The sequence below is a fragment of the Cuculus canorus genome, chromosome 20, assembly GCF_017976375.1.
Source record: "Cuculus canorus isolate bCucCan1 chromosome 20, bCucCan1.pri, whole genome shotgun sequence".
NCBI classification, from domain to species: domain Eukaryota; kingdom Metazoa; phylum Chordata; class Aves; order Cuculiformes; family Cuculidae; genus Cuculus; species Cuculus canorus.
This window is the reverse complement of record NC_071420.1, coordinates 9,308,772-9,332,802: the sequence shown is the minus strand read 5'-3', so window position 1 is coordinate 9,332,802 and position 24,031 is coordinate 9,308,772. Positions and strand designations below refer to the sequence as shown.

The window sequence follows — 24,031 nt, the reverse complement described above, 5'->3', positions numbered from 1 at the left end:
TTTTGCCGGATTTGCAGCATTTTTATGGGTTTTGGTGAAAGCTAGCACTGAAATTATGCTGGACTTCGAGTGCAATGGGATCTCTTGTATCACTGGAGCAAGAAACAAACCATAAGAAAGCTCAGATGTGATGTGATGCGGGATGAATGGCAATTGGTTTCTATCTCTGGCAACTTGCGAGTTTATTATGATGCTCCTGCTAAAGCATATCACGCTGATCTCAAACCTTCCTGTTGTCACGGGTTTCCTGGACAAGCAGGATTATTTTGGTATTAATCCTTTGCTAGATTTAGCAGTGTCTCCAATGTTGGAAACTCTGCATGAGAGCCAATCTCACCAATTTCTCCACTTGACTTTTCTTGGCACCCTCTCTGAGCACTGGCAGGTATTTCTAAGGCCCTGGCATCATTCAGCCCAGGGCAATTAGCATTATTTTGTAAAAAAGGACTGTAAGTGCATGCAATCGTACTGTAACATTGTTCACATTGCACTCGTCAGGCTAACAGACGGGGGTTCCATTACCTACTACTTCATAATACACCTATTATACACATTTTTCCTGAGTCTTGTGTGGTCCTCAGGGAGCCTTCTCACTGATGAGGTGGATCTGGCTGTAAAAGGCAGTGTGACCTAAAATCTAGCACTTAAAGTGTTGTGTAACCCTTGAAATAAAAAATAAATAAAAAAATAATAATTACAAATTAAATTTCCAAATAAACCGGAACCTCCAGGGAAGAGTCTCAGCTCAGTATCCACAAGCCACAGGTTTCCAGTTAACATTAAATGGAGCTAGAAGGCTAAATCCTCCCCATCTAAAGCAAGAATATGGCCTTCACGTTTCCCATCCCAATGTATTAAGAATGGAGAAGTGGATTATTTGCATTTATGCTCAAAAAACGTGCATTACCAGATACCCAAGGAAAAACTAAGTAAACACTAACGCCCTCCCTCAATTTTCCCCCACTAAATCAAGAGAGAGAACCAGCAAAACAAACGTCCAGATAAATCGTTCAAACACCTGTACTTGTCATCCCGATTCTATAACTTTACAGTTAAAGACTCTGTGCAGACACCTCTGTCACAAAGCTCGATTTATAAAAATACGCCAACCTAAATTTCCTGCCGTCATGTTTTTGAATCGCAGCACGGCTCTTAGCAGTAGGTACAGCACGGCTCCCTGCAAGCCACCTACACCAAGCCTGATTTTACATCTGGCAATCCAGGTTACTTTTGTGACATCCACAGTCAATGCCACAGCAGGGTTTTCCTTCCTGTCCAAAAAAAAAAACCCCAAAATCCCAAGTATCACTACACCAGGAGAGCATTAAAGCCTGGGTTTGGATTAATTTGGGGCAGGAAAAGATTTAGCATGTTTGCTCTCTGCCCTGCAGAAGGCAGCCAGAGGAATCGGCAATGGTTTTTATTCTTTGTACACCATGAAAATTAAAATCCCCAGTGTGCTTGAAACACGAGTATCCTCATATCTCTGTGCAGTAACAAAGAGTCAACTTTATCCTGTACAAAAGACGATCACAAAGGCAAAATTCAGTTCAAGCTCTCTGTTTTCACAGGGATACTGAGAATAAAAGGTGCAAACAACCCAGAAGGAAACGGGGCTGACCTGTCCCTGGCTCTCTCTTCAAACACTGATTTCAGCACAACAGACTGTTTTATCAGCAGCGGCTCGGCCTCATCCAGGCCACCACCCAGATATTATGTCTAATTTCAGAGGCTCCTGAAAACATCGCTCCCCCTCCGCATCCGTGGGCTGAGCAAGGCGGCGATCTCGAACCCCGGGGAGCCGCCGGGCGGTTTCCATCGGCTCAAGACACGCGGTGCCATCGCACAAAAGCTGAAAATGAGACTTTCCGTACACACGCATAGAGACGCAGACACACAGGGAAAATTGCTATCAATTATGCTAGTTAATTATACATTATAATAGAATTAGAGTAAACCCTCCTCATTATCTCCCGGTTCAGCCCCTGCTCCGCAGCACGCTGACCACATGCTGTACTAATGCCAATAGCCCTTTCGCATTAACCTTTATCTGCGCCTCGCAGCCTCGCTGTTTGCTATGCGTACGGGGCTTGTTTTGACCTTGTTCCTGGCTGACCTTTCATTGAAATCTAACATTTGTAGCAGTCCTGAAGACTGGCTCATCTCCCAGGGCCTTGCAGCCGCGATGCATTTTTCTACAGGATCTAAAACACAGACGCTTTGTTTTTGCCGTGTTACCGGGATGCTCGGCGGCCGTCGGAGTCCGCTGCCCTTCGCGTTTCTCAGAGAGGCTATGACATTGCCCAGACAGTTTACAACTGCTGCTTTATGTTAGGTTATTAAGAGGAAATCCTGAGGGATGTTTCATTAATGTTATTATTATAATTCTTTTACAGAGGGGCTGTCAAAAAGGGCTCATTGCATACACGCCTGCGAGCAGCAGCACCAGTGTACCTGTGCCTCTTGCAGCCATGGCAGTCAGGACACCAAGCCCTTCCAAAAGAGCCTGCAGCCCCAAAACTGCGATTGTGGCAGATTAAAGGGGTCTTTTATAGCTGTGATTCACTGCTAGAAGAAGCAGTTTACTGCTGGAGATTCAGGGTGATGGTGTTCAGCGCCAGACGCCTGTGTGGAAACCCATGCTCCTGCCAGCGACACCGATGCATCCTCAAGCGTCTCTGACAAGTCCTGACTCTACAACTGGCACTGCAGGGACAGAACCACCTTTGTGCACCGGAGGAAGCCACAACCTGCTTCGTATTTTGCTCTGTAAAGGAAACGTGCACTATACCTTAAAAAAAAAAAAAAATAGGGAAAGAAACCCAGAATAAAGTCTTCCTTTGAAGGATTACACAAAAAAAACCATGAGGAGGGGGAAGAGTCCTTCCAAAGAGGGCAAAGTCCCACTGCTGCACAACTGATTCGACACACCAGCGCACTAAAGGCAGTCATTTAAATTCCCAGGAGCGCAGGGAGCGTGGTTTAGCAGAGTTTCCTCTTTTTCCGGTATAGTAGTAACATAAAGCTGCAAACACCATCCTGGTTTCCTTCCCTGCTGTGCATTCCTATAACCTTCCCCACTGGCTTCCATGGGGGTTTAAGTGTCAGAGATGAAAACTGAAAACCACGTTGGAGAGGGAAGCTCCAGAAGCAGATTTCTGGCTGGCTGGGTGATGTTAGAAATGATAGGAAATAAAAGAGGTGAGCAGAAAAAAGACAGACTGACTGAAGGTTTACCTCAAAAATGGTTGAAGCTTCTAAATTGGCAAAGGGAGATATTTGTGGAAAAAACCCAATAATCCCTCAGAAAGTTCATAAAAAGGGTAATTAAGCAAAGCTCACAAATAAGGGCATGGAAAAAATCCATTCATGAGAACTTTCTCTACTGTACAAGTATACCGTATTTGAGACAAACCCAGCGTGGTTACTAAGAGGTGGCAATGCTGGTGGCTGAGGATCAGACCCTCCCAAATGCTTCAGAAACAGCTGAATTTGTGTTCCTCAGCAGATCTGGTGATGGTCACCCATATCCATTCCCCAGCAGAGCACAGCTCCTGCCTCCTCATCTGCCCACGTCATCCATACAAACTTCGGTGCCAGGGGCTCACGGCGGGGCAGGACTGTGCTGGACCCAACACAACTGTGCCCGACCCAGCATCTCTCCACCTGCCCCCAACAGCCACTGACAACGACAGAGCCCTCCCGGCCCTCTGCACACAACCATAGCATTGTGCCACTGCCAGGAAACACCATGATTAAAGGGAAAGAGTGCTTTTTTTTCACCCTGACCCTTACTTCTCCCGATATATAAAGCTAAAACAACTCAACATTTAAGGATCACTGACGAAAGTCATAAATAGCTATATTTTTAAAAATTGCTTTAACATTTTAAACCCTCCAATGTCAACCAAAATAACTGCAGACAGCGTGTAAAGACAGTATTTTTCACTGTGCAGATGTCCAGTGGAAGACCTGTGCAGGGTTTATGTCTCGTTTCCAAACAGCATCGTTCCCATCTTTTGCAACAGAAACTCTTCTTTCTGCAGAGAGGTTTAGTGAATGGAGAGGAAGAGATGCTCTGAGCGCAGGATAAATAAAGGCTATGCTACTTGGTCCTTAGGGAGACCCTAAGAAGACCCTCTGGGTGAGAGACAAAAAACCACCAACCACTTCCAGCAGGAGCCAAAGGCATGAACCCAGCCCCACATCGCCACCAAAAAGCGATGGTCCTGCCAGCTGCGTCTAACGGAGCCGCTCCCCCCTGCTCCTTCTGCTGTGCTCTTCTCCAGCCCCTTCCTAGAAGTGAGATAATCTGCCCTTTAAACAGGGTTCAGAGCACTTGACCCCAAATTCGCAGAGCAAGGGAAAGCGGAGCGAGTAGGCCAGAGTGTCAGGTGTTCGGATGAGATGCTCTTTTAATACCTTCCAGGTTTTGAAAAGGCATTTTATGTCTTAGATCCACCCTTTTTTTTAATACTACGAGGACAAAACTGCACTTACAGGGGAAAGGAGCATAAAAAAGGTAATAAACATTTAATGATCCAATAATTGGTTATATCTGAGTAATCACTGCTCAGTAATTAACTCCCATTCCAGCTTGCTCATTTGATATTTTCTGTACCCTTTGATAGGTTCCTGTGACTATCAGCATTCCTTAGAAACTCTTACACTGAAACCTTTTGATGAAGCTAAAAAGCAACGATGCCATTAATCACTGCACTCGTCCCAGTGGCTTTCTGGCTCTGCTTGAGACGGGGCTTTGCCTCTCCACGCATCGCTCCTCAGCTTGTCTTCAACGCGGCCACTTGGCCCTAGGATGTGAGATTTTCTCCCCTGCCTCTTTCTGCTATAGGATAAGTGAATTAGCCATTAATTTTCTGTGCCAAAGGGTTAGTGGCAAAGCACACCAACATAAAATTACATCTTGAAAGATAACAAAAAAAAATAATTGCATTGCAGTATCATGAAGAATACAGGGAACAGCTGGCACGTTGATGTAATGTAAAACTGGAATTAAACTCGGGTTAGTGTCACTTCCAACTAACTGCCCATGGTAAGCAAGGGAAGACACCGGGCTTCTGCTGCAGCCTTCCACAACCAGTCCCCTCTTATCTATCACGCCACAAAGCAGTGGGAGCGCAGAGCATGCTGTCACCGCTTTGTTTCAACCCTGGCGATCACATTGTAGCTTAGGAAAGAGTGCCCAGAAGCCCAGCTTTATTCAAACAGGTGCTTCCCCAACCCTGCTCCTAAATCCAGCCAAGAGTGGTTAAGAATTTTAGAATAAACGCATATAAAGGAAGGAGGCTTCAGTTATGGTCTTTAAAGATTAATACATCACAAATTTACATCTCTAGAGTGACAGCTCTGTGAGACTTAACAGCTCTGAATTTAAGAAAAATGATGATCTAGAAAGACTGACTTCTCTTCTGTCCAAAGTAGAGACATTATTGCCTGGCGGGGGATGCTAAATTCAGAAAAATGCTGTTTTCCTTGTGGATTCTGATCTCAGTCACAACAGCATAGAGCCAAAGCAATGCCATGTCATTTCTTCATGCTCTCCAGTTATCACAGACATTTACTCAATGAAAATTTCTTTCTCAAGCCAAATACCTGCTGAACTTAAAACTAGTAAAGCTATTTTTTCTCCCCAAAGGAATGCTTTACCATACCTTTATTTCTAGTCATCTCTATTTTATACCAAACCAGATCTGCTTCTTGCAGCCAAGCTGCCCTGGGCTGTAAGGATCTTTGAGCAAGAGGTGCTTTTCTTCCACAATATATTCACACCTCCCTCAGCACAGATCACAGAGCAGTAACTTCTGCCTGGAAGGTTTTAAAAGATCAGGGGTCACAGAAGAACACAAGACAGGCGACTTATTTCAGAAGTCAAATATTCTGCTCCAATTATCAACATTACGAAAGACGCTGGAGTTGCAATGTCGTATTTTTGACTGCTGCTATATAAATTAATGAAATGAAAGCCAGTTAGCACGAGGAATACTGATACTGAACATGAAATACCAAGCTAGTCAGGGACGTGCATGAAGCAATCAATTATGCCCCGCACTGGCTAGCGGGCTCCCAAAGCACGTTGAGTTGGAGCAAAGACATTCGTAGATCCGAACTAGAAGGGATGCTGTTTGTATGTTACTCATGCACTTGAAAGCATTAGTAGTGATGGGAAGGGAGGGAGACAGGGAAACAGATTGAAAGGGGCAGGAAAATTAGAGAGAGCTCCTTGCCATTAATGGAAAAATAACTGCGGAGTGCTGTAACAGATTTCTCCTCTTTTGTATGCATAGGAATATTTATTTAATCAATGTTCTGTAACAAAACAGGCCTCTGGTGAGCTATTGTGGAGAGCGAGCTCCATTCAGAGAGTGGTGATTTGAATCCTGCCACCTGTTTAGCTGCGACCGGAGAGAGCAACACTGTGTGGTTGGGTGGGAAGGTGTCTGCACCAGGGGGAGGAGGAAGCACCCCCGGTCGCTTCCCTGAGTAATTACATAAAGTAATGCTACTTGCCAGGGAAATCTTGATGACTTGTCATTAACAGGACACGCCGCGAGCCAAGCTGAAACGTTCATTGCTCTTAAGAGAAACAAAATCCAAAACCACACTGATCAGGCAAGCTTTCTGCAGATGCAGGCTCACAGCTGGACTGTCCACTGCTCCATCGCCATCCCACCGTTCCTGGTGGGCACCCAGCCTTCCCAAGCACACCCAGGAGGTGTGTGCTCCAGCACCTCATGTCCTGTATCCTGCGGACGGCTGCTGAGCTGAATCAGGAGCCAGAGCTCAGACCGCACCTCCGCCCCGCTGCTTCAGGAGCAACGCAGGAGCTGGTTCACACCACACTCAACTGCATCAAAGCCCCAACAAAAACCAACCCACGGCATTCTCCCAAGCTCTCCCTCAAAATAAACCCATTTTTAAGAAGTCACTGTTACTGTCAGCCTTGCATTAAGGATCTATTTATGTATGTACCTAGTGACATCCTGCTCCTGACTGCATTTTAACGTACACTCACTTTAAGTGCACTGCTATGTGATTTTTAACAACGTATTCAAGCACTGTCTTAAAGAGAGGCCAATTTAAACATCTGCATAAATACTGTCCTCAAACACAGCCCTGACAGGGGCCTCCTGCAAAATCTGGGGATAATAACAGGAGCTTCTCACTGGACTGTTTCCATCCTTTCCATTTCTGTGCTGTTTGCTGCCAAAACCTGCCATATACCTGAACTTCACCTTCATCTTACAAGAGCCTTATCACAAAGCAGCTTTGCTCTTAAATTCACTACACGGGGATTAAAAAAAAGCCCTGCATTTATTTATTTTTATAGGCCAGTTAGTACTAGTTTTATGACATATTACACCTGCAGAGCCTGGCATTAATGACAGACCTATTTGTTTATCACCGTCACAGCTGCCAGAGTTAGTAATACATCCTTTAACATTTCCCAGCTCTCGGTGAGAGTTTCTTCCCTGTCCTACACTGGATTTAAGGAGAGGTACTACGGCAAACTAGCCTCAGTATCCACCACAGCTGGGACAGGTAATGTTGCAAGGGATTTAAAACTGAAGCAAGCCATAACTAACTTTTACATCATTAGTAATCATAACAGTATAAAGAAAGATAAAGCACTAATCAGAACTTCACAAGGTTACCCTTCACATCAGGTTTCCTTAACTAAGTGATTGCTGTCAGCAATTTTAAGGCAAAGTTGCAGATTTGTTTTTAAGTGTGGTTGACAATAATGCAGGTGTCTTCAGTTAACTAAATAGGTGCTCTAGTCAGGTCCCTGCCAGCTTTAGTGTTTTGATGTCACACAGTTAAATTACGTAGGTATTTTATGTTAACCACTTACTATTTGAGCATCCTGCAGACGCTAATTAAGTACCCAGACAGTCTCTAAAGAAGGAAAGTATTCTTAAACCCATTTTGTGGTCAGGAATACTCAGGTAAAGCAAAACTAACATTCTAGCTCAAGGTGACACCTAAGCACTTAGAATCTGACTTCACACCAAACAGCAGTTCACACACCAGCGTTTGCCCCATAGTCCCTGCTCTTTTCAGCCAAGAAACCCAAACCCACCAGCCCAGGTGCAGCAGCTCCCACGAGCACAGCCGTGGATCCAAGCCCAAACCCACCCTCACTCAGCACAGCCACAAAGCAGGTGCTCAGAGGGCTTTGCTGGACTGGGAGGGGAGTGACTGCTCCAAGGGTATGGAAGGTGAGTGTGCTTGCATGGAAATATACTCACATCTCCCAGGTCTCAGCTCAGCATCTCTAACTAAGGAACACGTTTGAAGGACAAGAGATATCAGAAGAGTTGTTTCAGGAGGGACCCACATATAACCGCAAGCGCGCGTGGCAGGAGGTGAAGTTGGCCAAAGGAGATCCCTCAGCCAGCTTCTGAGCCGAGCGGCCGCAGGACGACAGACAAAAATAAACAACTAAACTGGGAAAGAAAGATCTCCTTTATGTGTATTATCCCTCTCACTCTCCAGCTTTCCCCTTTTGCTGGGGCAAAGCACACGAGCATCACACCGGTTGAGGGAGGCTGTGAGCCACATCCCATGGCATGGGCACCCCACCACCCGAACGCTGCGCTGGCCTCTCCGGAGAGGGGCACAGCAGAACTCACACCTGTCCAGGAAACCCACACTGGAAAGCGAGAAAAAGGAGTAAAAGCTGAACAGATTGCCCTGAAATGTGCAGAGCTTTACAGTGTAAACGCACCCTTTGTACGTGAACATAAAAGAAACACCCAAATATTCAGGAGAGCAGTCCAGCACGGAGAACTAAAAAAAAACCTTCAACATTTCAAAGCCAATTCTGTGGGGTTTACGTTCCGTGTATTTTTCCATGTTGTAACTGGCAATTCCCTCCAGGACTTCTTGAAAGTCTCGTCCGTGTGGCCAGCAAGCCCTGCCAGCAAAGCAGCGTGAGGTGGAACTGCGGCACCAGGACAAAGGCACAGCTCCTACAGCATATGGCAGCGCTAGAGCTGCCTCTTTCCCCACATATTCCCAAGGATGTTATATCAGATATCTTCAATAAATAAACAAACCCCTCCCTAACATACGACATCAACCGACACAGTCAAGTGCAGTCTATCCACACGAAAACGCGGTGACCCACACTCCAACGCTGTAATCTAATCCTTGAAGTAAAGACAGTTTAATGCCTTTACAAATCCATATGTTTTCTAATACCACCACTGCTGTCAGCAGACTACAGGAGAGCCTCTTTGAAGATGGAAGTAAAATGACAAAGCACATCATTGTGAAGGCAATTATATGCTGCAGTAACCATTTTACAATGGCCCATATGGGCTGTATTTCAACAATGCAATTTCCAAATCTGCCTTAGCAAACATATATCTCCATCCCAATCCCAGGTAGATTTTGCAAAACAAAATAAGACTGCAGCCAGAACAAATCCAAAATATGGATAACAGATGTAAAAATATGCCAAGAAGGATACCAGAGCAATTTTTCTGTCGAAGTACCAAACAAAGAGGAGACACTGCAGACCTGACGAGGCTTCTCACAGCACAGCTCCCCATTCCAGGGACTCGGAGACCTGGTTTTATCGGAAATCTGACCACACGCTTGCATGCTTTCCCACGCAGCTGCCCAAACCCCTGTTGCAGTCATCATCCCATCCGCCTCCCCAGAGACTGCAGGGCAGGGTAACTGCAATCCCTATTAATGAGCTAAAATCAGACACGAACCAAGACCCTGTAGGCTTAAACTGAATCACCTCTGACATCCAGGACTGGGGTCTAATAGAAGAACACCTTAAAAAAATAAGCCAGAAAAATTGAATCCTTTCACTTCTTACAGCTGCAGTTTGCAATCTCTGCTCTCTTTGCCTCCCTGCTTGGGCTCCTTCGTGGTAATTGAGGCCACGCCATCACCCCAGCATCCCCTCCAGCAACCTCAGGGCCGTGCTCTCCCTCGTCCCTTCAGAGGCAGAGCAGCAAAACTGCAGCTCCAGTCCAAAATCTCTCCTTCCCATCCACCGAGACACAGGGGTCACGGCTGGTGAGCAGCCTTCAAGGGACAAAATTACACCAAAGCTGCACTCTAGGGAAAAGTGGTTTTAATTCTGTTTCTTTTCAGTAATCCCCATTGCTTTTGGAGGCTTTGGGCTGGATGCCCTTTCTTGGGTCTCTCTGCGCAGATTTTCTAGGGGTGCCGGGGTGACCACGGAGCATAAACAACGTGAGGTGCTCAAAACCCTGTCGGGCTGGGATGTCACTGGTGGGATCCAGGCTGTAGGACACCCTCCATCCATCCATACCAATAAAGGAACAGACACGAACATCTTTCTCCCTGAAGTGAAATAGTAATAAAAAATGCTATAAGCTGCCTCTAACAAAGACAGAAACGGTAAAGGTGAAAATTTACAAGTTCATTGCCAATTCATTAACAACAAATGGGTTGCATCGTATATCTTACACGTCAATGCCAAGGGCGGAGTGGAGGAGATATCCTGCCTGTCACACACGCACAGTGCAGAGCAAAAAACCACCAACTCAAGGGGAATGTGTAACGGGGTGTTCGGTAGCCAGGGCTCACAAAGAGTGTGATGCAGTTCTTATCATTGTCAGCGCCTCAAAATGATCCAGTGAAGCCAGGCAAGAGCATTTCAAAGACTTTAATCCATGTGAAATATTACTTCCTGGAACCGGAAATTCAATCCCTAGCAATGAAAACAAAAAGCACCCTCATAAACGTACCTTTCAACTCGGCCAACTCAGCCATACTTAGGCTTGTACTCTCTCAAAACAAATCCTTTACACACTCATATAGAGGAAACTTGAAATGATTGCTGTAATTGCAGCTAAAAAATTAATCGTGTTTTGAGATAAATGCAGATAAAAGCATGTTTTACTAATTATCTTTTGAAGCTTCTGCTCATGAAAGATTAAAGGTGGAAGAAAAGTTGTTGAAGAATTGAAGACAAAAATCCTACCATCTGAAATCACTTTGAACCCACGTACCTCGTGCAATTGATTCTTAATGCCCACACGTACTAAAACGTATTTTTAATTCAGAAAAGTATAACAAAGCATGCCCTTTGGAGCTTTTATGCAAACAGCTCCCTGAAAATAGGTGCATTTTGCAGGCAGCTCTCAGCAGAACCGCAGCCCGGCACCCGGAGGCAGGAGCAGGCTCATGCCTGCAACACCGCACAAGGCAGAGGCTGTTTCTTTCTGGGTCCTCCCCAGCTGGGGCAGAGAACTCCAAAAGCCTAAATTCCAAGCTGAATTGAAGAATTCTGGGCTTCATTGAGCTCTCTGGACTTGTAATTATATCAATCAACCTGTAGTTATATCAATCAACTTCTAAATTAATACCACTAACCCAAGTGTCTGCAACCACCTGAAGAGGTTTCCGGCAGCAGCAGAGAGATGCGAGTCTCTGGGACAGCCACTTCCCAGAAGAAATCCCACCAAATCCCCAAAAGGTAAGATTTGTCACATTCGGGGAGGAGGAAATGGAGGTACCGGCATAGCTGTTTAACAGCAAACCCTGACCACTAGCCCTGGGGGTTGTACATGAGCCTCTCAAGGACCTATTCCCCTCCTTGAGATGCTAAAAGAACGCAGGTTATCCAGGGTGCAAGGTGCTCAAAGCAAGGCTGGCACTGCCATTCACATGCCTGGCGCTAGCAAGGCAAATAATTCCCTTCCTGCTCCCCACCAACAACCTATTTTAGAAACAGTCTGCGGACTACTCGTATAGGAAGCCCAGGAGTGCTCATTCAGAGAGCCAACCTGTTGAGCGCAGGCTTAAATTCACTATCCATATATCCACAACTCCGCTGGAAAAAAAAATTAGGCTTCTGCAAATTGAAACAAGTTGAAAAAGACTGTTGGGTAAAATTCCTAAGATACTGTATAGCCATTTCAGAGAGTTGCTAATGATCTACATCAAATCTGAATTGTGCCGCTGTACCTGAAATGTATAAATTTTAGGAGGAGTTTCCCTACTGGCAACTGTCGTCACCTGCTCAGCATTTAACTGAGCCAAACCCTACAGAAAGTCAACATCAAGGACTCTTCAGACCTCTAGAGTCAGACCTGAAACGCTCCAGCTGACACCTCTTTCCTAAGGGAGAGGTCCCACTGTAAGGAATATTCCTCTCCGACAGCTTCTTGCTCTGCATTTCTTCTTGCTCTTTTCCCACCCCTCTGTACCATTCATCCCACCCCCAGCACGAGGCATCAGTGCCATCAAATTAAGAAATTCTAGCGCTGCCACAAACCTGAACAGGGTGAGGTAACAGATGAAATAGTTGGGTTTTTCATAACCGCACACCCAAGGAAATGTGCCAATGTCTTTTTATTTGCATATCTGGCAGGCTGCCCCAGACAACCAATACACAAGTGACAGCGTACAGGTGTATTAGTTTAGAGTTTGCCTTTAATCTAGAGGTGTCAATTTGCTTCTGTTTTAATTACATCCATCTTGATATGTTATTATAACCTCATGAAACTTCTTCATTATGTGAATGGCTATAAATACAGGCACATGACAAACAGTTGGCATAAATTTTCTGGTTCAGCAGTGGCGGCACAGTATCTTAGCCCACACATTATGCACTTTTGAAGTTCCAGTCCTCCCTTTCCTCTCTCCCCACTTCCATTTCTTTCCTTTTATCCAACACCAAGATGTTTTCCTCCCCATATTTAATGCATCCCCTAGAATTCCTTCACTAGTAGCAGCATTCCGGTACAAATACTATCGGCTTACAGAGCCGCTTCAGCACATGTGTGTCCTTCTGCGCTGCGCCTCTGAGAATGTCTGTTTGTCATTAGGCAAATAGAAGAAGATTGCACTGAGGTCTTATAAACATGCAAAGATCCACTTTTGCAGCTACATAATTCACCGAGTTTTTCAACACACATTCTGAGGTCGAAAACTTGGCAAATCCATCCGCCAGATGTATCTTTCTGATCCCAGAATTCATTAAAATTTACTTTATTTTTATTTTAAAAGTGCAGCAGACTCGGCTGTTGAACCACATTAATTGCATTTTTATTATTTTTTTCCATAGTTAAAATGAATAATGCTAGAAGAGTCACTGCCTGCAAGTACCACAGCCAGCCAGTAAAAATTACTCGGACTTTTAATTCTTCAGTAATATCCAAATCACACAAAATAAAGAGAGGCAATTTGGTCCCCTCAAAACAGACGGTTTTGATTTGCAGTATTTATTTTGAATTTTCTTTAAGGGAAGAAAAGAGAGAAGAAAAGACACAATTTCACACCAAAAGATTCCATTTAAAGGTCAAAGTGCCCTTGACATGCATTAAAACCCACAACACTAACAGAGTTACAACATTAATTGTCCCAAACAGCAGCACTTCTTCGCTTGCCTTCTGACCACACAGAGTCCTCGGAGGTCAGAACTACTTTCGCTGCCTCAGCCCTCCATCAGCGCTCAATCCAATGGATGTCGCATCATATTCAGCCACTCAACAGACCCGGAAAGCTCTGGAGCAAGCCGGTGAGAGCCTGATACCCGGTTCTTGCAACAGTGGCACCTCCCAGCTCCTTCCCCCGGGCCCCTAAGAAGCTGGAAACCAGATGCCTGTCTCTGGAGGACATCTGTAGGACAGTCATGGCACCCTCTGGAGACACACAGTGCTTAGACTCGGACATATCGAAGCCAAGATGAAGGTGGCAAAAGCGGTCAGCAGCCAGATGAACCACAGAGCCTACAGCCCCCCTGGTTGGACACCCCATTTCATGGCAATGAGTCATGAAATGCCGTAACTCCACTATTCCCACAGCACATGTGAGAAGACGACGACTCCAAAAAACTGGAACAGATTTTCTCAGATTGAAAGGTCTCTGGTCACTTTGGACTTCCAGAGTGAAAATAAATACAAATCAATGCCTTGAGGAATTATCAATATGTTTGTAACTCATCTAAGTCTCAGCAATAGGAAACAGTGTGCAAACAGCAGGCTGCGAAAACTTGCCAGGAGGAAGAAGTTCCACCACAGGCGTTTTGCACCCAGGACACCACTGTCCCATGCCTGAGAGCAACCGCTTGTGGTCCAGGAGCAGCTGGAACCAAGAAGGCTGAAGCGTTTGACACCACTTCACGGGCAAAGGAAGGAAAATGCCTTTAATCCACCAGGAAGGTGAGTTAAAACAAGTTGTAGGACACTCCTGAGGAGCCCACACACTGGGTCACCCCAAAGGTGAGTTGCCTGGGACATGGCAACCTGTACCCACATGGAAGGGAAAAGGTGACAGCCATCTGCAGATTTACTGATAGGTAAGGGGGAATCTGCACCAGATGCTATCACTGTTACACACTTTCCTCTAAAAAATCATCCCTCTAACAGCCTATTATGGAGCAAGGCTCTACAGCAAATTCCAGTACTTAAAGGGGACCTACAGGGAAGCTGGGGAGGGGCTCTTGATCAGGGAGTGCAGGGATGGGATGAGTGGGAATGGTTTTAAGTTTAGAAAGGGAAGATTTAGATGAGATACTAGGAAGAAATTTTTCCCTGTGGTGAGGCACTGGCACAGGTTGCCCAGAGGGCTGCACCACCCCTGGAGATGTTCAAGGCCAGGTTGGATGAGGCTGTGAGCAACCTGATCCAGTGGGAGGTGTTGGAATGGGGTGGGCTTTAAGCTCCCTTTCAACCTAAACCATTCTATGATTCTAAGGCTTCTCACAAACTTCCATGAACTTGGTTCTACATCTGACCACTGTTTGATTGCACATTCTTCTGCAACACAAGGAGTGCCCCTCTGCAACTTCAGCCACCCAGAACCTCCTGGTGCCTCCCTCTGCCTCTCTGACCAAGGCATTCACCATGTCTCTGCAGCACCCACAAACGCGCCCCAGATGGGTTCATTCAAGTGATGCCCGACACAGGACGCACATCAAAGGCTGACGATGTCTGCTTGTTTTCATGAGCAACCCAGAAAAGGACAAGCCTGGGCTCGTGGATTGGGAAGGCAGGTTGGTGGTGGTTTTGTAATCAAACTAGTACACCCCTTCTGCTACCAAATACAAGTAGGAGAAAAGGCAGTTTATTAAAGTACTAATTCTAGAAGAGAAGCACCTTCCAGTTTGGGAAGCTGGTGAACACATGAGACATATTAATGGGTATGCATTTCTACAGAGAACACCAAACTCATCTCCTGCATGGCTGTGTAGTAACTATTCCTGTTTGGACTTAGGATATCAATCATATCAGCAATATGAGCATCCGTCAGCATTACACAACCCACAGTTCAGGCAGCCAGGAGCTTGGGTGCATCTGATATCGATGTACCTCTGCACACCTCCCGTTTCTCTGTCTGGAGTGATTTTAGAACCAGTAGGACTGCGATTCATACCAAATACCAATTAAATCCACAGCGAGCATCCATCAAGCAACGTGACTGAATCAAGCCTAACAGGCAAAACCTCACAAACAGAAAAACACGTGCTGAGCCAAGGAATAACATGCTGCTTTTGCTGACTGACTGTCCACCACTCCTGCAGAGATGAGGACATAACCAAAACTCCTCCCTATAATATTTGCCAGACTAAAGGTTTACCCCCTTGGTTAAAACCACCTCTCTCCACCGCATGAGTGTGTGAACTTCAGCAGTAGGGTTGCCAAGATACAAGGAGAAAAATCTCAAGATATTAAGGTAACGCACTATTTAAAGGCAAACGGTAGAGCAGAGCTGAGCTAGGGATCTGACAAATTGCCACTGCACATTCTACTGTTACATCAAAACAAATCCCTACCCGCATTAGCCATTCCTCGTTACTTACAAAGTGGATTTTCATATCCATTTTACAACAAAGCAGTTTAGAGGACTGTGATGTTCTGAGGTGATCTTCACTACGCTGGGCATCGAGTCAAAATGACAACAAACTGACTACACAAAAAACACATACAGCTGGTAATTCGTGGCACATGCCGAGCCAAACCCTAAGGAGAGCACAGATACTGAACTGATAAATAATAAGGATGATGCACAAGAACACAGGGAGATGCTGGAAGCAACTTCTCCTCGCAGAACCAAGGCGACGTCGCCTCAGCAAAGCACTACAGTTCAAGTAAAGGAAAGCTGAGAGTTAAACATTTCCCCGTTTCAGCCTGCAACTTCCTAACTCCATTACCTTTTTATTAATTGCATTTGAGACTTCACTAAACTTGTGCTTGGGCTATTTTTAAAACCTATCTGACTCAACTTACTATTGCTCAGAACAAAGATTAAACTTCTAATTTAGCTGCAGATAATTATCAGGCTGTAGGTCAGACCCCCGGTGTAATGCAGTAGGGTCTTCCAGCTGAACAGATAGAACAGTCCTTCAGAAAACACAGTAGCAGAGACAGGGGAAGCAGGGGGCCATCTCGCTGAGGGAAGAATCCTTCTGCCTTTTTCCCAGCTGAAGATTTACCAGATTTAATCACGTTTTAAGATAGGACGGACTTTGCTGAGTCCTCCTCCTCGTTACTACAGGCAGGGCTCTAACCAAGGAGCATTTATGTATCCAGCAATGGCTCTCACCTGGAACTTGCACTTTCAGTAACAACATCCCCCCCTCTGGTTCTCAGTATTCCCATCCAGTCCCTGATATTTCTCTATTGATCTCAGCATTGTAACTCAATCTTTCAATTACTCAGCCCCTTGATGTCTTTCTGCTGATGTTTTTTCGCTTTTCCCTAGCAATCATTTTTCTTCCAAGTTCCTGATCTGTTCCTTTACACTCCCTCATCCCAGCAGAGGCCCCAGATATTTAATGAGAAAGGGCTTACTTTCTCACCCAAATAGCAGAAAAAAAAAGAAAGATACCGAGATAAAGAAGGATAAGGGTCTCTTTTGTCCTATTGATATGCAGCATAATTCCCATTATAGTTAATAGTAAAGAGCAGGCCAGTGGAGACTACTTGAATCACATTTATCTAAAGAACTTGTCCTTAGAGTTTAAACTCTTCCTTCTTCAACTCAAGGCCATTGTGCCTCCCACTACCGCCTATGGGAATGGCAAAAATCCCCACCCTCATTACACTGTTACCTTCAGTAGTTTAAAAGAACATTTACGCAACAATCACAGACCTTGGACATTATCTGTCCAAAGAGGCAGTTTCAGCTCTTCCACAGCTACAGAAGTCAGCAGGAGTTGCAGATGCCCTGTTTCCCAGGAAGGAATCAGGCTTTAAAAGACTTTTTAAAGCACTTTTTAAAGCATTCAGGTGCCCAGATGATAACAACATAGGTTTAAAAAATTACCCAAGAGGTTCTTTTAGTGGAATACACATCCTGCTGTTTTCAGTCCCACATTCAGCTTGGGTTGCTGTTTGTTCAGGTCTGGTCGCTGAGGGTTTTCATCAAGAGATTCAGTTGCTCTGTCAAGGTTATCTCGAAATTTGATCTCAGGTCAATTTACTGTTTCCTCTAAATACACAGTGAAAATAATAAGCACATCACTTCGTATGATATCCCAGTGTCACACAAAACCTAATGCCACTCACCATCTGCAGATAATCCTCATTTAGTTACTCCCTTCTTTTCTCTGCTGGTCTAAATCTGCAGACTTGCATGTGCAAACAGAGACTGGGACAAACACCTAAGCATCTAAGCAGTCAACAAACACAAGAAGGGCTACCCAGATTTGCTGACAGCACTGAACAAACACCTGATGTTATGATGCTGCTGCAGTAAGGCAGGAAGATCAAATTCCTTTTGAAATATGAAAGGATAGAGACGAGGCAGAACAAACTTGCCTGAAATCTCAGAGAATTTAAGTAAACAGGTTAATCAGGCCAGCTAAAAGGCTGGTGAGAAGAGAGTGATCTGGGAAGGAAAGCCACACTGCAAGCCAGTCATTCTGGTGTCCAGCTCAAAGCCTCTGCTGTCACCCAGCCAAGCTATTTCTATTTGCAGCGGGCCGTGCCTAGCGATGGGTATCACACAACAGTTATTAAAGCAAATTCCTGCATTCAGATGCATACACAGAGCTACACTGTCAGCACATGCAGACACACAACTGAAACCACGGTATCTTTGAAACCTTACTGCTACTTCCACATTTCGTTTGTGTAACAGTGGTGTCTTTATTTTCAAGGCCACATCAGCTGTTAAGCTTTACTCCATCCCGTCCCACATTATCCATCCAACATGTAAAACTGCCGTAGCTAACATGTCCCCGAATCCCACAAACACAGTGGAACAATCACTTAAAAAGTATTTACACTAGGTGGATGGAATCATCTGACACTGAATTTGAAGCTCATTAAACAGCTCCTTGACAAATATTTGTCAGCATTTTTCATTTGTAATTAATTATATGGGGCTTTACCTGACGATAATTTAGCATCGTCTCAAAACAGACTAATGCCTGCGTGCTGAACAGAAATTAGCTCAGCAAATGCACGGTGAGAAACTGTGCCAGTTTTATACAACAAGAATCCCCATTTAAATGCAAGTCCCCCCCCTTCCCGCCCCACACGGCTTCTGCCTATGCTTCATAAATATCTGTGTCCCATTTCAGGCTTGTCAGACGAACTGCCTGAGTTGAAGCTAAACAAACATCCACAGAAAAAACTCATTACCAGACTCAGTGTTCAGAAAACCTGAAACCAACTGCTTACTCCATCGGGATGGTCAGAGCTGACTCAGGAAACACAAAGTACTTCCCATGCTTTAAGCTATCTTAACATTCAGGTCAGATTTCATTTCTCATCACAGTAAACCATCTTCACCACAGCACGTCGACAGCCTTGTCACGCCTGTCTCCTGCCCGCAGTCCTTCGCACCAGGGGGTAGGAGGGAGACAAACATCCTGGCGAAATCCCACCTCACCAGAGCGCTCCGCAGAAACCTCTTCACCAGTACTGCCAGGGCACGTCATGGAGAAAGGCACTCCAAGGGACGGATGGATCACATCCTGAGAAATGCCCTTTCCCTGCCAAATCGGTGTCTAAGATGCCCACCTGGCTTTGGAGAACCTCATGCCATTACTGTTGGTAACAAACGCAGCAGCGGTGCAGCACGAGCTGGGGCAAGCAGTCAGCTTGACAAGACTTTGAGCACACCAGCATGGATACCAAGTGTCTGCACCTTTCTCTTTTTCCAGGCTGGAAGAATTTGGGAGGTCAGGGAAACAGTGTGTGAGTAACTGCTCCGGAGTGAACCACAGAGCTTGCTGCTGTTGGTACTACCAAGGGTACTCACAGGAGGAGCTGGTCGAGTAACGTGTAAGACCATATCTCAGCTGCTTTACTACAAAACGAGCGCTGGCTTCTGAGGGTCAAAGCTCCAAGATGCTCCCCAGTGCAGGGGACACAACACGTCAATACCCCAGAGTCGAGCAAGGCCAGGCAAGGATCAGCCCGGCCACATCTGCAGAGACACTGGATTTGCTCAACTGTCACTCCAAGGACAAAAAAACCCAAAAAAATCAGCAATGAGAACCCACAGTCTTTGTCTTTCCCTCTACTCCCCACGCAAACATTAGAGAGATCAAGGTACAGTCTGCCGTAAATCCAGAGACAGATAACTGGAAGCAGATGGCCTCTATTTCTACACCAAACAATTTACACTCGAGAAGCATCTGAAGGCTACCGACACCTGGACAGAAAAACAGCTCCAAGAGTGGGAGCTGGCTGAAAAGACAATTTTGCTTCAAGGGATGTGAACTTTTATCAATGTAACAATAACAAACATAGATGACTCCTACTGAAGCTAAGTGGCCATGGGATGCCTGCTCTTCTTGTGCACCTGTGTCTCCTCACCATCCCCAAGTGGATGTCCCAGCACACAACCTGGTATTTGGCACTGCGTGGGCTTTTTCAGTCATCCCAACAAAAAGCACTTAGTAAAGGACAGGTAACATGAAGCCATATGGAAATTCTTCTTTTCATTTGCAACTCTAAATACAGCACTCATAAGGAGATCCTGGGGTGACACCTTCCATCCACCTGGCTCACACACCCAAAGACGTCTTCACAAGCAGAAGGCTCAGCCCCATCCCTCCACGGGATGTGTGTGAGCCACCACCTGCCTGTTTTGCCTCTTGTGGGCTGCAGGTTTCCTTCTCCCAGCAGTGAGCACATTCTGCACTTTGGTTCTCACAATTTCTCGTCTCAAGCAGACAAAACACTCTGTGTCTCTGCATGCTTTCAGCTGTGCTAAGCCTGAGAAAACGCTGAAGTTCAAGGACAAAGCCTGGGCTGGGGCAGTCTCATCACATGCTGGGCATGAGCATCTTGTGGGAGGAAATCTCCATGGCCTTCAACAAGCCCAGGGCAGACCCAGCGTGTGAGATGTGTAAACACTAGGGCACCTCTTCTGTGACACTCAAGGCTTCTTGTCTCAACTCAAGCACATTAACACCTAAACATCTCACCATAGCTGAGACATCTCACTCCACCAGCCACTCACAACCTCCTCACCAACACTAGGATCACAAGGAAAACGTGAAGCTGCTACACACGCAACGTACACAGTAATTCCTGCCACGTTGGGCTTGTGCCTTAGACATCTTCCTCTCCCTCTGATCCTCAGAAACAACTTTCTCAACATACGTACCAAGCTGCAGGAAAAAGCACCTAACAACGATTTTGTGACATTATTTCTCAACACAGCATGAAATCGTTAGGTCAAAATGTGCCACCTATCACAAGAACATTAAAAGTATGTCAAGTCTCAGTGTGCGAGCTATTGTTTTATCTGAATGTGATATTAGCTGGCAGAACTGGGTAATGTTACTCCTCTCCTTTTTAGCGATGTAGGATTACGATGGAATGTAAGTAGTAGCCATTCTTGGCTTCTCGAAGAGGAAAGAGCACTGCAATTATTTTCATTTCAAGTGGAAAATAAACAAATGAGAAGCAAAACAGAACAAAGTAATTTTCTAAAATACCCTACCAAGTTCTGACCATAAAACTTGCTCTTCACTTCCCCTCCAGAAAGGGACCAAGGCCAAATTCTCGAGTCCATATTCCCACAAATCCCTTAGCGACACAAACTGAGGCTTTGTTTGAGGAAGAACAGAATTTTGTCCGAAACAGAAGCATGCAAACCTCACTCCTGCCGACAAAGATGTAGTCACACTCCTCCTCTTTCTGGTTTGAGAAGGGTGAGAAATGGTGGTGAAACCAAGTCTCCTCACTGCCTCAACATTTGTTCGTTATTGCTTACACGAACCTAACACCAACCATGTGGAGGTTTGCTGGAGTGAACAAACCCTCCCTTCAGTTACACCCCAGTAAGTTCTCCCAGAGGCTTTAGTCTGGATGGATACAGGTGTAACCCAGGACAAAATCTGGCTCCGCATCAAAACCAAAAAGAAACAGAACCTAAAAAACACTGAAAACACCACTAAGTATTCCTGGCTAAATATTTAAACAGCTTAAGAGCTACACGGATTTTTTGGGGGGGTTAAACAATCAGCTTCACCTCTACATTTACTTTGACAGTCAATAAGCGTTCCAGTTGTGACTCCAGCACACATAAATCCAAATAAAAAAAAATAATCTGCTTTTACACCATGCCAAACTTCTCCGGAGCAAAAGTTATCAACAACAAAGCTCTTTAATACAAACAGGACGGGGTGATGGGGATACAAGGGGGCCTCGGCCGAGCCGAATGGGGGAGGAAACGCCCGGGAAGCCCCCGAAGGGCTCAGCAGAGCCCTCCATTCCATCTTTTGGGAGCGGGGGGCACGGCGGTACCCAGGCGTGCTGGGCTGGGTGCACCCACAGCATCACCCACGCTGCCCTGCGGACACGAGTGGGTGGCCCCGCCGGGACACAGCGAAAAGTTTGATCCATGGGAAGGGAATGGGAAGTGCAAGGGAATGGGGGAATGGGAAGCCACCACGGGAATGGGGATGGGAGAGCACACACAACCCCCGGTGGGCTTGGAAAGCCAGTGTGTCCCCCTCCACTCACCCATCACTGTGCTGCAGGTGTCGAAGGGTGAGGAAGGGGCACTCCGGGGACCGGGAAAGGGATGAAGAAGGGGCAACCTAGGAGGGAAAGGGAGTACCCTAGGATGGAGAATGGGCATCCCAGGTATGGAGAAGGGGTACCCTAAGATGGGGAACAGACATTCCAGGGATGGAGAAAGGGTACGCTAGGATGGAGAATGGACATGCCAGCATGGAGCAGAGGTACCCTAAGGATGGAGAAGGGGCATCGCAGGATGGAGTAGGGGTACCCTAAGAATGGAGAAGGGGGACCCTAGGATGGAGAACAGGCATCCCAGGGATGGAGAACAGGTACCCTAGGATGGAGTAGGGGTACCCTAGGGATGGAGAAGGGAGACCCTAGGGATGGAGAAGAGAAGGGGCATCCCAGGATGGAGAAGAGGTAGCCTAGGGTTGGAAAAGGGGCATTCCAGGGATGGAGAAGGGGCAGCCTAGGATGGAGAAGAGGCATCCCAGGGATGGAGCAGCAGGGAACAGGGGAGGGGGGGGGGGGAGGGGGGTTTGTCCAAGTCGCTTCCCCCCCCCCCAACACACAATGAGTCGCACACACAAAGCCCCGCCGCTCCTACCTCCAACGCCTCGAAAGTGACGAAGCTGGACATCGCGAAACCGTCGATAATGTCCTCTTCGGCCGAGGAGGATTCCCTCCGCTTCCTGCGGGGGGGCCGAGGCCGGGACGGTGGCGGGGGCCCATTGTCTTCTTTCTCCGAGCCCGAAGAGGAGAGCGCGGCGGCGGCTCCGGGGGCTCCGCTCGAGCCGCGCCGCCCGCTCTTCGCCCGCCGCTCCCGGTCGCGTTGCGAGCGTGATCGCCGCTTCTTCCGAAGCCCGTTGCATCGCGCGGGGCCATCCATGTCCTCTCTCTCTCTCTCTCAATCTCAGGCTTTTTTTTTTTTTTTTTTCTTCTCCTCTTTTCCCCCCCCACCCCCTTTTTTTTTTTTTTTTTCTTCTCTTCTTCGTTTCAAACCCACCCCCCCCTCCCTCCCCGCCGCCCCACCGCAGCCACAAATCCGGCTCCCCCGGCGGAATAACGGGGGAGGGAGGGAGGGAGAAAGGGAGGAGGAGGAGAAGGAGGAGGAGGAGGAGGGGGATGAAAGAATCCGAGTGCGGTTCCACCAGCAGCAAGCACCAAATGTAAGAGATTCCTATAAGCGAGCCAAGGAAAGTAATGGCTGATCTCAGGTCGCCTTTGTAAAAAAAAAAAAAAAAAAGGCGAGAGAGAAAAGAGAAAAAAAAAAAAAAAGGGGAAAAAAAAAAAAAAAAGCAGCCTCCCCAAGCAGGCAATAAATCAGAATAGCGGAATGCTTTGATCAAGGGGCTGGGAGGGCGAGGATCTCCGAAAGAGAGGAGAGAAAAAAAAAGCAGAAAAGAAGGGGGGGATAAAGAAAGAAGGAGCGAGACCCGCTGGAAGGAGGGAGCGGAGAGTATTTCCTTGCACGAAATTTATTTTCTTTCTTCCTTTCCTCCCCAACTGCAAGAAGTTCCGAGGGGAGGGAGCAAAAAAATATATCTATTTGTAGGTATAGATGTCGGGAGCTCCCTTCCTCCCTGCGCGAGTGTGTGTGTGCGGGGAAGGGTGCAGCCGTCCCCTCCCCACCAGCACGCACTCCTCTCCCCCTCCTCCTTTATCTCCCTGGATCAAACACAATAATCACGATGCATCCAGATGCAATTTTCTCAGGCACCGACCAGGGATGGACTCTGGAGCCGAGCTCTGGGATCCCAGCCCGGCCCCGCCAACAGAACCGAACAATAAAAGAGGAGGAGGGGGGGGGAAGGAGAAGGGGAAAAGGGAAAGGAAGGAAAAAAAGGGGGGAGAAGGGAAAGGGGGGGGGGAAAAGGAGGAAAGAAAGGAATGGGGGAAAAGGAGAAAGAAAGGGAATGAGGAAAAAGGAGAAAAGAAAGGGAAGGGGGAAAAAGAGAAAAGGGAAAGGGGAAAGGGAAGTGGAAAAGGGGGAAGGGGAAAAGGAGAAAAAGGGAAGGGAAAAACGAGGAAAAAGGGAAAGGGAAAAAGGAGGAAAAAGGGAAGGGGGAAGGAGGAAAAAGTGA

General features: G+C 46.4%; 1 protein-coding gene across 5 annotated transcripts in view; it reads right to left on the bottom strand.

Annotated features, from left to right (window-relative positions):
* Positions 1 to 22,865, bottom strand: part of AUTS2 (activator of transcription and developmental regulator AUTS2) — a 780,406-nt gene extending 757,541 nt beyond the window's left edge. For all 5 annotated transcript variants that reach the window (XM_054084892.1, XM_054084891.1, XM_054084894.1 and 2 more), the window contains exon 1: positions 22,555 to 22,865. In XM_054084892.1, coding sequence (XP_053940867.1) covers positions 22,555 to 22,836 — 282 coding nt within the window. In that variant the 5' untranslated portion in view covers positions 22,837 to 22,865. The remainder of the gene's footprint in view (positions 1 to 22,554) is intronic.
* Positions 22,866 to 24,031: the final 1,166 nt, after the last annotated feature.